This window comes from Ips typographus, linkage group LG4 (assembly GCF_016097725.1).
Source record: "Ips typographus isolate SLU linkage group LG4, UJ_Ityp_2.0, whole genome shotgun sequence".
Classification (NCBI taxonomy): Eukaryota; Metazoa; Arthropoda; class Insecta; order Coleoptera; family Curculionidae; genus Ips; species Ips typographus.
This window is the reverse complement of record NC_138425.1, coordinates 5,129,500-5,148,460: the sequence shown is the minus strand read 5'-3', so window position 1 is coordinate 5,148,460 and position 18,961 is coordinate 5,129,500. Positions and strand designations below refer to the sequence as shown.

Genomic DNA, 18,961 nt, shown 5'->3' with positions numbered 1-18,961 from the left:
ATTCGATGATATTCATATTTACTTTAACTATAATGATGACGAAGTGGCAGAAATCACTCTAGCTGACTTGGTTGACAAAGAAGAAAATATGATTGTGAATATTCCCAATTCAAAAATACATAACCAACAGAAGCTTTGTATAATATCAAGCCAAGGTCGATGATGAAAAATATACTACAGAGAAACTACAGAATTCTACAGAAACTATAGAAAAATATGCAATGATCAATACGTATGAGTAAATTTCTTCCGTCCGATATCTGGGATTATAAGCTGGTCACTTGGTACTGGTCACAATTTTTGGAGATCCTAAGCTATTATGTTAACAAATTCGGACGAAGATATATTACTAATACTATACGACTTAAGAGGTTAGCAGTTCATAATAATTGCTGAAGGTTATATACAAAATAAGATAAAAGGTGTTGGTGACTCCGATTCAAAATTCTCCTCAAGTTTTGATAAAATGTTACAGAACAAGTTGGCAAAGGCAGGTGACATATTCTGTATACGTATCTCTGGATAACTCTTAAGCCAATCTAAATGCTCATCAACTACCTCTTATGGAAAAATATCTCAAGTCAAGAAACAATGTCAGCAATTTTCCAGTTAAATTTAAATTTGTCGTACCTCATTAAAAAGATGCATCATACAGAAAACATTGCAATAATAATACAGACATAAAAATTCTAACAACTTTTGATTCATAAAAATGTTTTAGACTTAGGAGCACAATTTTATGTTGAAATTCTTTAGGGTTTGTTTAATCTTATCTAGTTAAGATGGTTATAATTGTTTTTACTGTATATGTGCCTGTTTTTTAATAGTTCCAACAATATCTGCGGCACTTGCTGAATAACAACACAGCTAGTTGCTTCCAGTTAGAGGAAAATTGTTTCGACATTAATAAACAACAAAATTCAGTGTTTGACTAGGGTTTTCATGTTTGTCTTCATTTTCTTTAGTTTTTAAACCATCACAGTGCAACAAAATATCAATATATTTTTCAAGAACAAGAACTAAATTAAAATAATAATAAGAATAGGACAAAAGAGAGCAAAATTGTGGATTTGACCATTTAGCTGCAAAACCCTTCTTTTACATATATTTTGGTGAAACTCAAATTTTCAGAAATTACAAACTGAAATCACCATTTTGTTACTAATATTGTCTGTCATGTGAAAAACAAACAATGCGTATTTTTGACACCAATGACAATGTCCAGACTGAGAAACATTCTAAACCACTTTCTCCCAACATCAAAAAAGATGAATTAATTATTGGTTAAATTAGTTGGTGAAAAAATTTGATGTTTATCATAACTGACGACACCCGAGAGCGAGACGACGGCCATTCGCGATACGTTATGCTCTCCCATTGATTACGATTCAAAAATTTTTATGCATGTCCATTTGCAGCTAAAGTATCGTGTATAACATGGGCAAGAAACTTGAATTCTAGCCGGTTGGAAAAAATCGCAACATCTCGATCAGTAAATCAGTCTGAATCGCGCGAGTTTTTCCAAGCACGTTCTTGAGGGTCGAATATGGGATCCGAAGATTCCTTTGGTTAGTAGCCATGTGCTTGAATTATTTAATTATCATTTTATTGTTCTTTGTGCGCTTGATGTACATTTTATTATTAGTAAGCTGCATGACGACGTGAATTATGGTCCTAGTGCTATCCGTGTAATGGTCGTTTTATATTGAATCGTGTAATAAAATTAATCTAAATACTTATCTAACTATTCGATGCGGTTAACACTCAAGATAGCTACGTTTAGTGCTTCATAATCGTTTTGTGCGGTGGTAAATGATTATACCACATTCCTTTAGCAAGCAGTAGGATATGGTTAAATTAGTTTTGTCCGAACGGGAATTTGGGAACGTTCCCAAGCTTGATTATAATACACTGAGCAAGCAAAAGGAGAAATAAAAAAGTCCGAGAATTAGTTATCTACTCCTAGGATCTCCAACTGACCGGAATAATGCTAAATTTGTCTTGACTCTCTCCGTTTCCGGACTCTCTTAAGGCATTGATGAGAAAAGTTCCGAACCATTGCTTTTATTTTATCGCCCTGGATTTCCCGGATAAAGCTACCTTATAGGGTCCACACACTTGCGATCACTTAAACGTTTCCTGTTTTCTAAACACCGGATTTGGTGGCATTATACAAAATTTCAGTCATTTGATACGAATACGCAAGCGAAGCAAAATACTTTTGAGATATCCACAGGAATATGCTGGGTGCCGCAAGCCATCAGTCTCTGCATAGTATTTCATACAACCTGAACCCACGCCCATTTCAAACAACGTCGTTACCCAACAACAATAACAATTTGTTACGGGGAGCAGTAATAAGCTTCATTCTAGATTTAGAGATACGAGCACGTCGTTTCACTTTACTACCGAAAGTGATCATTCTGCCAATTTGTCTTAAATTAGTTGGCAGTTTTTTCATGCCAAGCTAACCATTTCAAATTTCCATGTAGTTTGATGCAATCAATAATCAGCGAGATTTGTAATCAGGTTAAGTTGGTTTATGTACAAATTAGTATTGCAACCGGAACGTTTAAGAAACAGATAAATAAAACATCAATGGTATATCCGGTAACAACATCCCGAGTGCTATTGTAACATTAAGGGGATGAACTATTGTATCGGGGACAATTCAAAGACGTATTGCCACTGTCGGGTGACTAAATTACAAAGCTCCGTATTCCTTTTCCTATATACCGCCCTGCCCTCTTTTCTTGCAAAGATTGGCCCTATAGATTACAACAATTACTGTATAATGTTTGCTGTTTGGGCACTTAAGGACATGGGTGGAGAATAACAGCTTTTTGTTTGCCAAAATATCGCTTTACTTGAGCACATTATTCGGCTCAATAAAAATGTTACTTTTGTTAAGTTTAGTTTCCGACTTAGACAGTTAAAAGAACAGTTGGATTGAAAAATGAATAGATACATATTTGACTGTACAATTTACAATGATGCGAGTAAGTGAATTCTAGTGTTCAACGCAAACAATTATTTATTCATTAAAACTGCTTAAGCTTAAAGATGCGCTGTAGCGAGGCAAAAACTTTAATGATCATTGTTAAAACCGTAATTTCCATAAAAAAGCAACAAAGTTTAATACGGAAATCTAAGCTCCAATGTTTACTTGCATCCCATGGTAGTATATAACTCTCAAAATAGTGGGAATGCAGTGAGTCAGTATCTTTTACGTTTCACGCTCTACGCCTTCAACAAACATTGGTATATTTCTTTTAAGAATGGCCATTCATTCTGTTATATATGCTTCTTCGTACTTAATAAATAGAGCTTCATTGAATGGGTCTGGTTGCGGACATAGCTTTGCCCTCTAGAGTCGTATAAATCCACTTGCTTACCCTCTACTAGAAAAGCCTTATGATCTGACGTGGTTTAAAGTGTGATTTCTTGTTGCAGGTGAACCGACCTTTAACGATGAAAAAGGAAGGTATTCAGACACGGAATCGAAAGTTGTCGTCTAAGAGCAAAAAGAAAAAATCAGGTGCGGCTTGTTTGTCGTTAGGAGGGATGATGGGTGATATGATGAAACCTTTAGACTCGAAAGGTAAGTTTAGGTTGTTGACCAAACAAATCGAACAATAACAATAATTTTTTTGATTTGTTTAGGTGGTTTTGGACAGTTTAATTCAATGGGAGGTGGCCATCCTCACTTAAACGCAGCTCTCCATCCTCACCATGCCATGAGCCATTGGTACCAAAATAGTACGCATCCACATGGATTTGTTAGTGGTCCACCACCTCCTGCACCACCACCTACAGCGTCATATCATCATCATATGAGTTCCTTAAGTGCTGCCGGTTTAGGCCTCACGTCAAATGGAATGGTAAGATTCTTTCAATTTAAGTAATTATACTGGGTGTTTAAATCACAAATGACGTAAACCATTCTTTCCGGTTAAATAATTTTGTGTCAAGTTTTGGCATATGGATAAGTTACAGCCGTATGCACTACCAGTAATTTTTAAGGTTTAAGTTTAGACTGTGAATGTTTTTTAATAGCATGCACTACACAGAAAATCAGAATCTGAACTCAACCCTTTAAAATAGCTGTCCATGCCTGCTGCCGTTATTTTAGGAATAGCCCTCCACTTTGATTGTGGAACTCGGGCTTAAGGAGATAAAATGATGATATTTTAAAGCAAATTGTACTACAACTATCTTGATTTGGAAGGAAATTGGTTTCAAGCTATTTTTCTAGCAACAAAATCAATTTATTTTTAAAGACTTCTTAAAAAGACTATTAATTTATTTTTTTCGAAGTAAATATCGACTAAGGTTGTCAATTTTGTAAGTTTAGCAGCTTAAAATTATGAAATCACTATGCAAATACGGACATTTCAGAATAATCCATATAAAATTAATGGTGAGCAGAGAGCATAATTATTGTGATCCAATCCTCTCGACCTGAGTGCGTATTCTTGAAACAAGGGAAGGGAGTTATTAAGAGAAAGGTCTGTAGAATGTGACAGAAACCCGCCGTTCTCAACCTCTTCTATCACATTCTATCAACACTTCTCTTGATGTCTTTCACTGCTTTCAAAAATTAGAGCCCAGGGTGCGTATTCTTGAAACGAGGGAAGGGAGTAATCAGAAGAAAAGTCTGTAGAATGTGACAGAAACCCGCTGTTGTCAAGTTCTTCTGTTACATTCTATCAACACTTCTCTTGAGAATTTCTTTCCCTGCCATGCTTTCGAAAATTAAAGCCTAGGAGGCCTACTCTTGAATGCAGGGAACGGTATTCTCAAGGGAAGTGTTGATAGAATGTGACAGAAGAAGCTGACAATGGCGGGTTCCTGTCACATTCTACAGGTGTTTCTCCTCATAATTCCCTTCCCTCGTTTCAAGAATACGCACCCAAGATGGAGAACTGTCATAACTGACGTGTCAGTCTGCCGAGAGAATGTGACGTAACTAAACAATTATAGTTGGATTTTTACCTTTTGAGAATGACGTCATCTTTTTACATCTTTGTTTCGCGCATATCAAACATGTGAAATAGACAATTTTAGCAAAAAAGGCACGTTGTTAATTTTGTCGTCCTGTCAAATTAAAAACGTTGACATTTACTGTCACTTTGATTTAAACGAATATCAAAGGTATAAAAATGCTGCACTACAATGAGAAGGCCCAAATGCTAATTCTAAATGTGCTGCTTTTTTTCAAGTAGGAAAAGAAACAGTTTCCAGATGTCAACTGAAACTCTCTAAAACGAATTTTTCAAAGCATTTTTAGGTTAAAATTTGTGATCTAATTCCAGGCGTGTTTTTTCACCTGCTTGACGTCATTCTCAAAGGGTAAAATTTTGACTATAGTAGCAAAGCATCCGTCAAGCTTTGTGATAAAGTGGTCACGTCACTAACTGTCAAATGACGTCACATTTGCTCGAGCAAACTGACACATGTCACTTATAAAGTTTTTTTCCGTCTCTTCTTACTACTGATTTTGTATTTATATTTATGAAATTTTCATATTGGTATACGATGACATAAACATATCCAAAAAACGTTTGCAATACGTAGAAATAAACTGTAAAAATTGTATCAATTTGACTGAAATGCTTTTTACATATTTCAACACAACACATTGTTAGAAAACTAAGTCAAATGTGTGTCTTTCTTTCTAGCACAGAAAATTTGTCGGCATGCTTATGAAACACTCTGGATAGCAAAACTCAGACAAGTATATTTATGTTTACTTCTAGCAATTCTTCAAGAAAGCACTCTATTTTTTGTCACAATTTGTGTTCATACTGTACAGGGTGTGGTCAAAAAATAAAAAATTAACCATGTCAAACTTGATTCTAACACTTTCAACTTCTAAAGACAATTTTTGCAAAGGCTTCACCTGATTTAAAAAATAAAACGTTTTTAAAAGTTAACACATAAAGGTAAAACTCAGGACGTCCTTCGTTAATAGGACACCCAACAGACAATACTGTTTTTATTTTGTAAAATATGCACAATGTGTTTAAAAAAAATTAAAATTCATGTTTTCTTTTCAGGCTGGCTGGAGGTCAGAGTACACGTGATAAGGTTGCTTTCCTGAACTCTATTGGTCTCTGTGTATATTTTGTAAGTTAGTGTATAGTGAAATACAATGGAGCCAAATTACAGTATTTTTATACTCCTGCATTCTCTATTTTTCCTGTGACAAAATAGGGCATGTAAATAGTATAAAAATAAGTTTGTACTTTGCTCGGATTTTCAAGGTGATCAATTCAAAATCTGGTCATGACCTTCCTGTATATATTGTATTTATTTTGTAAGTAAATTTTTGTGTAAACTTTAGTGACGTTAGTCGGTGAATTTTGACCAGGTTACAAAAAATTGTGTAAATTTAAGTACAAATTATAGAGTTTGTAATAAGTATTGTATCCTGTAAATCTACAAAATGTAAATATTGAAATTTCGTTAGGAAATTTTTACGATTTGCTAATTGTAAATATAAATTTATTTAAGACTATGTGCAATCTTGAGTTGTCAGATATTTATTTATGAAAGACTGCCGCTAAAAGGAAGAATATATATTTCTGCTTCAAACTATATTATATCTAATACACTTAGATTTCCATTATTGGTGAAACTATTTCAAGACAGAAGTTACACTCATAGATACAACATACAAAATTACCAATGGATTTAAATTTGATAGACTGATATAAAATTTAACAAGAACTAAAGTTTAGAGTCACTTTTCCTATTTTTTTTTTGTATTCGTTAGTAATAACGTAGTGATCTCCATCCATCATTTCACATAAATATAATGGTTAGTCACCACCTAATGAAAAGGTAGGTACTCGAAAATTGTCTGTTTAATAAGTACATTGGTTTGCGATCGTTTATACCTAACTACATATGGTAATTGAAGTTAGAAAATAATTAAAGAAAATGTTGTACATATTGAATCGATGTATGTATATGCTCTTTGTGTGATATATTAAAGATATTTAAATCTCCAAAATATTCTGTTTTCATTTGTACGTCCCTCTCCTGAGCTCTAATACGAAATTGTTTAATGCATCCCTTAGCACCCATTATTATCATTATTACTTGCGTGTCGGCGACGTTTTATTGTCATTAAATGGAAAAATTTATAGGCCATAACTTACTGGCAGACAATATACAATGCGTAATTATGTTCTGTTAAGGCACATGTTATTTGAATATAAATATTGTGTTTTTAAATTTATTTTCATTTCTGGTTAAATATGAACCTAAACTACAACGTATGAATTTTAATTAGGTCTTATTCATTTTGTTTGTTCTCGGTATCAGTATGTTATAAACTTTTGCGGTAATAAGTATTCTACAAGTGTCTTTGTAGACCATTGAAAAGAGAAATTATTGTTAGTTGCCAGACAAGGTTTGTTAAAGCAAGTCTACGACAATTTATTGCAAGTTTGTCACTGGGTACAATAAGGTCTATACTATATGGATTAATAAAAAAATAGTATACTGTCTAACTGGTATTAAAGCACTATAGTGAAATGTGTTAACGTGATGTAGCAAAGGTATGTATAAATAATCAGGAAGTATTTCAGGTTGTAACTTTATTTTTGTTCATGTTAAATCAAATATCTCTCTCAAATATAGAGGAAGACTCTAAACTATTACCAACTAATTTCAGAAAATAGTATATTACCTAACAAGTGTTGTAAGTGTGAATGGCAATGGTATGAGTGGCAACACTGCTAAAAAGAATACCACAGTCATCGCCTATCTCATCTCTAACAAGATGTATTTTTTATGGAACTGTACAATATTTTTACAAACATTCGGCGAACTTTCTGCTTTCCATGTTAATCTTGCTTTCCTCTCAAAGCAGTGCTACTACCACCACAGTCTAAAGATATAACATAACTTAGACTATTTTTATACTGTGCTACCACCGTCTTCTTGAGGTTGACTGGGAGCTTTGCATCTTTGCACCAGTTCTCTACTATTTTGAGAGGCATCTGGCTTTTCTAAGGATAAGTACTGGAAAATGTACCCCGTATTACAATCAGATCGTCTGCGTATCGTGGGCATTACCTACAATCCTTCCACAGATAGCTTTATTCACAAATCATCCACCAGTATAAACTATAGCAATGGTGACAAAACTTCTTCTTGAGGATATCTCTCTTAACAAGTCTTCTCTGAGGAAAAGAGATGAGGAATTGAGGAAAAATTCGAGTAAACAACGTCTCCAACAAATTTTCGTCAAAAATCATTCCCAACTCCACTTTCCAGAAGAGCACTATTGTGGTAATGCTATAACTGCTGTGTCGTCGGCAAATGAAACACAATTTTCATTTCGAACCTCTAATAGCAAGTCATTGACGTAAATGGAGAAAATAATGAATCTCAATAAAAATTCTCTTAAAGTTGCTACTTTCGTCTTCTATCCAACGTTTCTTGACTCATACTCAGTTGAAGCATAGTTAAAACCTTTTCAATATCCAGGAAAGTGGCTCTGGTACTTTTCTTGTCTTCTATAGACTATAAGAATAACTTATTTACATCAGCCAGAATTAAGTCTGTTGATTTTCCTGGTTATCGACGTTCATTTAGGAAGAAGATGTTGTCTCTGAGCTATCTACAAGTCTTTACAGCGATTTAAGCATACAAGAAAGGCTATATTCCATTACCAATTAAATTTTAAAGTTTTTACATTTGCGAACTGGTTTTTGGACCCGTATAACTTAATTCGTTTACGTTTTGGAATACTGTTTTTATGATATGTATTGAAAAAGTCAAATACAAATCACTGGTTCTCCGGAATTGTGACATCCTAGAAATCGAAATTTTGTTTTAAAATTAAACTTCTTATTAAGTTAATTATTAATTTTATAAGTCGTTGTGATGTTGATCTAGAAGAATTTTCTAGTTGAATTTTGATTTTAATGGCCATTTTTGGGTATATGTGAATTCATTTCTCTACATTGCAAAACATGAGGAACTACAGTTTTCCATTCGAATAACTCCTCTGTACAAAACAGTTAGATTTTTCAAAATAAACAAAACGAAATTTGTTTAAGTTTTCTTGTCTACTCCACTTTTTAAATCTCTAAAAAAACCAGATAGAATGAAAACCCAGTAAGCCTATTTGATAAAAAAATGTTAGTTTTTAGTTTAATTTACAAGTTATTAAATACTTTAACTTCAGTTGTACATCAACATTAAGTCATGATCTAAAGTTGTTTTATCTAGATGTTACGTCTCAAACTGCTTAAAATTTATACGTTTAACGATTTCTATTAATCTCTAGCTTCTCTATTTCTCTCAAATGGAAATAAAGTTATAAATAATAGGTAAACAACAAAAATTAAGAAAATATTCACACACTCTGTCAGCGGAAAATGTAAAAGATAGTAGAAAGATTATGCCAAGCCGAGTTTCTGAAAATTCCATACAAACATATCCCAAAACTGTCATTATCGAACCAGGCTTCAAAAATTGTATTTAATTAATGCTTTATTCACTTAAAAAAATAGATATAAAAGAATAGTTGAGTCTATTTTTTATGTTATCGTCTTGTTGACTGCTTCAAATTTGTCACCAAACACTTCATATATTAAACTCCACCAAAATTGGAATTTAAAGCTTCTAGAGACAATCCAGGTTGATTCCTCATACTTTTTTGTATACATAACTTGTAAAGCTTGAAATCACTCCAGCACTCAAATAAATATAAAGAAAAACATTGTTCTTTTCCTCATCTATGTACTGCACTTACAAATTTAAGTGTAAGTCTCTAGGAAGAACATACGTACTAGTTAGTAAGTGAAATCCTGAGTTCCATCCATCCTGAGTTTTCATTTGCATTTGGAAGAAAATTACTAAAAAGTGAAAAGGTATAATATTTCTTTAATCATTTGAACGTAATAAAAAAGTACTTGTTCTAAGTGTTAACTGCTTGCTTTTGCGTATTTTAAAATAAAGTAAAAAACGGCAGAACCTATCAACTACCAAAATTAGTATTATTATTTAAATCAGTTTATTATCCACCGAGCAAGGACTTCCTCAAGAATCCTCATTTTCCCCACTTTTCTACAACACATACTGCCACGACATACACATACAATCATAGAATTCAGGACAAGAATTACATCGACAAAACATCATACATACCACAGTACGCGGATGATACTGCACTGATTGTACATGACAAAACAACCACAAAAGCAGCAGAAAGCTCCAGATCCTAACTATGATGACTTATAAATAGAGACTCACCCCTAATCCCACTAAAAACCAGCTCCTTTTATGCAACCACAAAATTAACGCAGACTCTTCTATCATAACAGCAAACGGCCACATAACTGAACTAAAAAACGACCTACAATACTTAAGAATTACTTTCGGCAAAAAACTAAAATTTTCAAAACATGTTCGAGTCATTAGAACAGAAATAATCAAAAGATTGAAACACTTCAGATCTCTCACATACAAAGACAAAGGAATCAATACTAAAACAGCCACCACAATTTACAAATCCATTTGTCGACCACTGTTGGATTATGGAAACATACTGAGGACAAACGCAACGGAAAGAACTATAAAACACATACAGACAACAGAACGAATCTCAATCAACTCACTCAACAATCTATCCCACGAACTTCTATACGAACGCACCCAAATACCCAAAATCTCTGAAAGACTGCTACAAATACAGGCTGAATGGAAAAATAATCCTGAAAACTGGACCATACTGGTCTTAACGACAAACCAGACTGTCCCAATTCTACTTTTCTTCTAGTACCCTACTTGAAAAGTTTAGTTTATAAGAACATAAACATAATTTGTAATAACTTTTTTTTCATGTAAATTTTTACTCTTTAATTTAATTTTTTTTTTGTATAACATGGACAGAAAAACCAATAGGTTGATAGCCTATTTCTGAAATTTCTGGAGATAAAGATGATTTATATTATATTTGTTGATTATCAGGTAAATAAATTTATCTTAAAAAACTTTATTTAAAAGTATCTTGAATGTATACAAAACCCCGACCGGTGGTTGTCACAAAAACACACAGGTTGCTCTCTCACCTGTCTTCAACTTCAGACGCCTCGAGTAAGTTTGAAAGCAACTTTCGTTATTAAATTACGGTATCCCTGGTATGAATCCGCATACAATAATAAATAATAAAGACGTCAAAAGGCCAGTTCACGTCGTTCAATAATTCGATTTCAACGTTATTCAAACATGTGCGTATCACGTAATTTATTGAGCAGTCATTCGAGTGTGAAATTAAAAATTGCCGTATCAAATTTGGTTCGATATAGAACATTTTCTTCCAATTTTGTTAGGAAATTAATTAGTAATTGAGATGTTGTTGTGCTATTTTGAAATTTCGTACAATGCAATTCCGCACAGGTTTTAATTAAAAATCCGCTAGTACCTGGTAATTAATTAGGTTTGCAAATTTTGTTAACAATGTATACGTATAAACAACACCTGTCGAATATTAATCAAACGGGGTGAGCTGTGACAAAGTTTAATTAAAACAAACTCCGTAAAAAGTGCTGTTTAAAATTACAAGAGCTTAGTGGAAAATCCTGTCAAAGCCCTTTAACGCAGGGTAAGAATTTTTAATTCTCATTAAACAATAATCAGATAAAATCTTTGGGTCTGAGCTGCTTTCGATGCAGGATGCAATCCACTGACCACATAAATTTTTATAGACGTTTCCGTTTTAAGAAGAATCGAGAAGTAGGTAAAGGAATTTTGTTACTCGAATTGTAGTGGAAATACTAAACAGTTTCCCACTACTTAGCAGGAGGAGCTTATTTTAATGTGCAATCTAAGGTAGTAGGCAGTTTCGACCTGCATTACATTTGATCGCAAATGCGGTTGTCGATACAAAATGGCATGATTGCATTTATAGTACCAACAATACCATATAATTATCTAGTCTGAGGTCTTAATGAACCTGAAGTACGCTGCGGCATGTTAAGTACTGTTATGCCCACATACTAAACGTTTCAATCTATAGTAATAAGCCTATTAATTTAGTACTTAATCATCTAAATCTTCCACGTGTTGAAACAATAGCTTTGTCTTCTCTTTTCCCCACTGAAAGTAGGTAAAACCTGATCAATTAAACTGCAATTGAACAGGCAATAGGTTCTCTTGGTCACTTGTTAATGTATATTGAATGGGATTGTGTTTTTTTGGGCAGGTGAACAAGAAGATAGCAGCTGTCGGCACGCGTCTTGTGCACCTGAGTTTAATTAGTCCACACAATCACCTGTCCGAAAAAGCTACTTATATGACACATATCGCGAAAGGTTAATAGACCCAGAAGAATGAAAACAAATGGATGGATTTTTTCAGGGGAATCTTTAACGGTCGTTGCAGTCCTTATACCTATGTGAAAACGTGTAAAACGTTACCAGCGAAGTAAAAACGTTCTTTTTTTTGTTGTTATGCAAGAAAGTCGTACACAACTGTATAAGTTAAAGGGTTGGTCAAGTTAAGACAAACAATTGAAATATTACCAGTAATTCCAGAATAGAACAATAATAGATATTTACATTACTAGTGTGGTATGGACATTTTTATAGTCACGAGTGAGTAATATTGCATTGTGGTAAGCACACGAGGGCATTAATTTTCCATATCACACGACACACGAGTAATATTTTATCCACGACGATCATACGACTTTTTCAATTCTAACTTTAAGTTACGTAATTAAAGATTTTATCGCAATAATTATTTTATTGAACTCTTAGGGTTTTACTGCACTATTGAGATAAAATCAATTATTATTACACTAGTGTGATAAAATCGATCAATACGTAACTCAAAGAAAAGTATGTAATGGATCATTACCGTGCTAGTCGTATTTTTTTCTTCTTCAAATATCTCAAACATTATTTGCACGAAAAAGATGAACCGTTCTTAAAACACTTTTAGTTGGTAATGTCAATGATTTTCTACTGATTTTTTGAGATATTGTATTATTATTTATAACTTATAAAATGATGTAGCTTTGTTTGGCTACTAAACATTTTTAACTTTACTTGATCCAAAGATCTCAAAAAAACCTCTAATGTCCCATTCCATCTAAAAGATATTTAGATTCTTTAAAATATTCCGAATATCTCTAGATAATTTAATCGTCCGATAGAAAAATTTGTTTCTCAAGCATTTATGTTTAATTAATATTGAGACATATTTATTTTAAATTAGCTTACAGTAGTCTCAATTTAATCAACTCTCTATTTCTGATGGTTCCTGAGACTTACACTTTTGAATCTGAAGCACTTTGTATGGACCTACATGGAGCATTAGTGTTGTTTTCTAAAATGTTGTATTTTTGTATTCTATTGGCTTTGACAAAACTAAATTTTATATTTTAAAGTTGGCTCTTATCCCTAACTACTTCATTATATCCTGAAAGAAATCCTATAATAAAACGTTAAAAATGAATCCAATATAACTGTGCCCAAACTTTGGCTGCATCCATTTTCGTACACGTTGAAATTCAATTTAAAATTTTATAGTCCCATAAAGTAGGCAGTTCCATCAGAAAGAACATTTAACAGGTTTTCTCTCTAAATAATCTGTCATTGTTGCTATATCTAGCAACCAAAGAAGTCGTTGGATTTAGCTTTGGAATGATCTGAATAAGCTACTCTCAAAGTGCGTAAAACCAAGAAAACTGTTTCTTGTTGAAGCTTTTAATCAATTTGTAACAATAAAAACAAGTCTAAATAACAGAGGACAACTACTTTAGAAGAACTCACTCTAGAAAAATAGTGATCATTCAGAGTGATGAAAAAGGAATCCACGCAGATCTGAAACTTCTACTGGTAAATGAAGAAGAAATTCGACAAGTTGAAGTAATAAGACCTTTGAGGAGTATACAATACACAATACGAAAACACAGTACAGATTCGGAGAAGCCTATAAATTGCATTCTTACATTGGACACACTGTATATCTTTAACATTGAATTTTTCACAGCGTTATAATTTGGTTTAGTAAAGTTTAAATTAACAGGGCTTGTTAATTCCTACTAAAAATATAACCAAACATTGTTCGATTTTATGTAATGAACAGATTTCTAATGACTACAATCCAAAAGTGAAAATTTTGTGGCATTTTTTTTCTTTGGTAGGGGATCTATAGATATGAAATTACTTTCTCAAGACAGCCGACGTTTCGACAAATATATTGCCATTTTCAGATCATCTTAATCGTAGTACCTACTATTTTGTGATTGTTTTAAGTAATAATATAATTACAGGAACAGGTTTATTTAGCAAAAAAAAGGTGAGTTACGAAAATTAAAGTGTCCAAACATGATTTTGTCTAATTCATTCATGCCTACTTTCCATTTATTACAAGTTGGTCTCAATAATTTATCTATTATAACAATGTGAATGTATTGTTGACATTCGTGTGATAACTGGTTTACACAAAGTAGTCTATTTTGTATCTTTTGATTAGGAAATCCATCACTTTGTCAAAATTAGACAAAGTGCTATTTTGACAAATGAATGAAGTGACGCTTCAGAAAATACACAAAAACTTTACATCTAACTTTACTTTACATAATCAATTTTTCAATAATTAAAATTATTCCTGAATTGATATAAATTGTTGTGTATTTAATAAGTTATAAAAATTACAGTAGTACCTGCAGCAAACTAACATGCACGCAGTTATTTACAAATATTTAATAAATAGTTGCACTGGGCTTTAACAACAACCGCATGAAATAAAATTAATTGCTAACTCACGCAAATTCACGTACCCACAACATATTATTTATAATAATACCTTACCAAATAAACCGCATTTTCCGTATATTCAAATTGAATTCTTATGTAAACCATTTTCCGGTGTGGTATTGTTCCATCTTCCACTTAGTCACTGGTGAGGAATACAGTTTAAAACATTCTTCTGACAGACAATAACATTTCCGATGAATAATGTATTTTTATCGGAGTTATTTTAAATAAAATAATAGCTACTGACACGGTGGTCAGGTTTACAACACGAGTTGGTGGCATACATTAGTTTTCAATTTGAATAATTTATGAATTCGTTTTTACTGATTTTTTTACTCGGATCGCATTTAAATGGAATTATAAAATAAAAAGGAATTTTGTGCGTGATTCGGTATTCTGAAAGCAAACTAATAATGATGCTTTTCCTACCGAAAATGCTGTTAATTGCCGCATAATTAAACTTGAGAAACACGATACCATATTTCAGTATGTTATATAAAAAAATATTTTATCCAAGAACGTAAAAATATTATAAAAGGACTTGATGATTTATAACATCCTTCTCGGACTGTAAACTAGTAATTATGTGGTTATTATTTCGTTAAATAACCCCGTAAACAAAGAATTTTTATTAAGGTTAAGCCTTAGAACTTGTGATTATTATTATAAGGAAAAGTGGATCGAAATAAGTATCAGCACGATAATTTGAAGTACACGCTCGTAGGTATTTACGTAAAGCTTCCATGTTGATTATCAACAGCGACTAGTTGAATCGCAAACAAGATCTGTTGATATTTCACTGAAACTAAAACTTCGTTTCCAAAGAACGCCTAGGAAGCCATCTTGGCCGCCATTGCACCTGCAGCAACAAAAAAAAACGAAGACGAAGAAGCGAAGAAGGCATTGCAGAAGCTACGTGAGAGGTACCGGAGTAACAAAAGAGTGCGTGTTTATTATTCAAGCATGGTAAGTTTTGCAAGGGAATGAGATAAACAAATGAGCCAGTACATCGTCTCGTTACAGGCCGGAACAGCATCACGAATCAAGTACTGCCCGCGGTTGATCACAGATAAAGGCGACTACGAATCGATATGCAGCGACGGTACTGGAGGCTTCATTTGGTGGTAAAAAGCTGATTCTAGTACGTTTTAACAAGTTTAGATTAGAAAGTATGTAGTAAATTATTTAAGCCTTATCATTAAAAGTGTCTGTTCAAAAGGGCAAAATAAAACAAAAAAAAGATAAAATAAACTTGCAACACGCAGTAATACCTTTCAACATGAACTCAAAGAAAAGTCAAGAAACTGTTCTCACGCATATAATCAAACTTGTCTTTTTTACGCCCGATGGAAAAATGTATAATTACTGAATAAAAAATTGAACTAAGCACTAAATTGTAGTAAATTAACTTTTTTAAAAGCAACTCATAGTTAGTGAAGCATTACGTATTACGTCAAAGAAATGGTGCAACGCACGCAATTTTAGTTTTGCAGATATTCCGAAGTTAAGTTTAGAAATACTTTATTTTGTTTTCCATTATGGTGAATTTTGTTGGTGTACCGTTACTGTAACATTACAAACGCACTTGTGGGTAAATGTGTAAATGTTGAAATAACTGCAACTTTATCCTATTTTTTACGTTTAGAGGTCTGCTGAGCAATTTTTAAAGTTATCAAGATTAACGTACGTCACGGTTTGTATAGACAGTCACTATGACACGATTAACTAATTTACATTTTTTTACTTAATTTGTAAAGTGCATTCTCGTCTGGTTTTAATATTGCTGTCAACAGAGCTTTATGTTATTTCTTAAGCTTAAGAAGAAACTTAAGAATAACAACGGGTGCAATAGCTTCGTTGATTAACGTTAGAATTTTAAGTACCTCTAAAGCAGTTTAAGGACAATAATTATGCCGAAGAAATATGACATATTTCTCGCTTAGAGTAGTTCTCTTCAAAAATGTAATAATGCTAGTATTCCCATAAACAAATCTGAGTCTGTCAAAATTTGTATTCGTATCTATTTTTTTCTATTTATTTAACACAAACCCTTACTACCACCATGCGTGAACGGTGACAATGATATTTCATAACCAAAGTTTCTACGGAAACGCCCTAATAAGTCAAGGAAAATTAACTCTTCTCACCAAATGTATAAAATTTACTTTTTCGCAACTAGTTACGTAAAATAGAACGTTTTGTCACTGTAATCACATTTACAAAGATTCACTCTATGATATCTGGTGGTAACTTCACGTTACTAGCATTATTGTTCTTCGGTTTCTTCTTCAAAAATTTCATATTTTTTTACGATTTTGTGCTCTAAAATGAAAGAAAATAAACTGTGATTGGTTCAAAACTGTGATTGGTGATTTATGCACCACAAACATTGAACTGTAGCTGTAAGAAAGATTTAACTAGTAATCTTAACTAAACTTAAACAAAAACTAAATGTCTTTTATACGACTACATTTAAGGCCCTCCTCACACGAAGGAAAACTCGAAATTCTAAAATCTTGGATATTAAAAGATTAATGGTAACATGGACCGACGTATTTAAGAACACCCTAAGTGCTACTTAGATTTTGTTGTAATTTGACTGTGACATTTTCCACATAACTTATCACAGTCAAATTACAACTTCTAGTCTAGAGATACGTCTGTGCATTTCGCTGTAAGTCACTGGGCAATTGATATATCTCATTCTCTTTTCACGTCATGTACCTAGTTGCATAAACATTGTCAGTTGCAAATTCCACTAGAGTGTCCATTTTAGTACAATTGTCCAAAAGTTAGCTTAATTACTACTACTCTGGAGCATTCGAAGCTAATTTGGATCACTTGGAGGAATATTTGTAACTGTACTTCCTTTTCTCACGTGTTGAAAACAAAATAAAGAAAACTGTAAGGGATGATTCCCTTGATTAAGTTTTAGTGGAAGAATGGAAGAACTACGGTCTGCTAAGGTTGAATTTTCGAGAAAAAAGAGTTTTGAGAGAACTTGAAAAAAGCGACAATTGGTGGAAAATCGGGTGGTTTGAAAATATTTGGGAACAATTTGAAGAACGAATGGTGTTTCTGTGTTCTATGGTTTATTGCTTAACTGAGTAGGACTTTAGGATACGGACTAGTAAACAATTATTTGTTTTTTTTTAACTATAAGCGATATCTTGACTTTGGATAATTTAGCATTAAAGTGTGTGTTCAGTGATATCCAATAACTAAGGTTCTTATCGAATAGCGTCACCTGACATTACTGATATGTACGGTTTCACCTTTACCCATTATTACAACCTTTATGGAAATGAATGCAAAATTTTAAAAACAGTGTAAAAACAGTAAAAATAGCTTAAAATTTGTTAAAGGGATGTGCAAATTTATAACCTTAAATAAACAAATACGCGATCGAGTCAAAGAAAATCGATAGGGATTAACAAGAATTGTGTGCATCTTCCATTCGCGTTTAACAATGTACCGAGGTGTCAAAGTCAGCTTCCCAGTACGGCTTTTAATTACCGACCTGACATCTAGCACCGAACCCCCCAATTAAAATGCTCGGACAATAAATATATTTATTAAGGGACCCCACCTGGTCGATCGATCTTCGGTCCGATTCTCAGTATTTGCCATTGGGCTGTGGGCTAAACCGTACCTTAAGTACCGACCACGACTAAATTATAGCTGAAATATTTTCCGATTGTGTCCGATAAAAAGTCGGCTATCGGTATTTTTACAGTTGCAAGTGCTCGCATTGATTACCAATATCTTCAAGTTGGCAGTAAAATATGCTCGGATGAGCTCGACTGGATCAGATGAGACCCCCTTGTTCGTAAAGTTAACTGAAAACTTTGGAGATACTTTAAATTGTAAGCATTTTTTATTAAGGTGATAATGATCGCGGTAGGTAATTAAAAAGTAGCACCTTTCTCTCAAATCTGACCAGTGACGTGGGATATAAATATATAGTAAATAGGACTTTTAACGCTCCATCATTGTATTAATTTAGTGGAGCTCGCAGTGAGGTAACCCGCAGTGCAATTGATTGGCAGATATAATGTATAATGTAGCACACAAAGCTTCTCATCTTCTAAACTGGCCTGTTGTATTTATGTGCGTCTTATCCAATTAGACTACGTTTTGCTTATCAAAAATTTGTACTATAAGCACGCCAC

At 33.1% G+C, this 18,961-nt stretch overlaps 1 protein-coding gene and 1 long non-coding RNA gene across 4 annotated transcripts in view; both read left to right on the top strand.

Moving 5' to 3' along the window:
* Positions 1–7,018, top strand: part of grn (GATA binding protein grain) — a 57,894-nt gene extending 50,876 nt beyond the window's left edge. For both annotated transcript variants that reach the window (XM_081977537.1, XM_081977536.1), the window contains exons 7-9: positions 3,454–3,601; positions 3,664–3,881; positions 6,060–7,018. In XM_081977537.1, the coding sequence (XP_081833663.1) occupies positions 3,454–3,601; positions 3,664–3,881; positions 6,060–6,086 (393 nt within the window). In that variant the 3' untranslated portion in view covers positions 6,087–7,018. The remainder of the gene's footprint in view (positions 1–3,453; positions 3,602–3,663; positions 3,882–6,059) is intronic.
* A 351-nt stretch (positions 7,019–7,369) lies between these two features.
* LOC145728333 (uncharacterized) lies at positions 7,370–16,183 on the top strand. 2 transcript variants are annotated; one of them, XR_014178055.1, is made up of 3 exons: positions 7,370–7,568; positions 15,615–15,755; positions 15,813–16,183. It is a non-coding gene; the product is annotated as an uncharacterized LOC145728333 (long non-coding RNA). The 2 variants fall into 2 exon arrangements; XR_014178056.1 differs by having other exon boundaries at positions 15,514–15,755.
* The last annotated feature ends 2,778 nt before the right edge of the window (positions 16,184–18,961 follow it).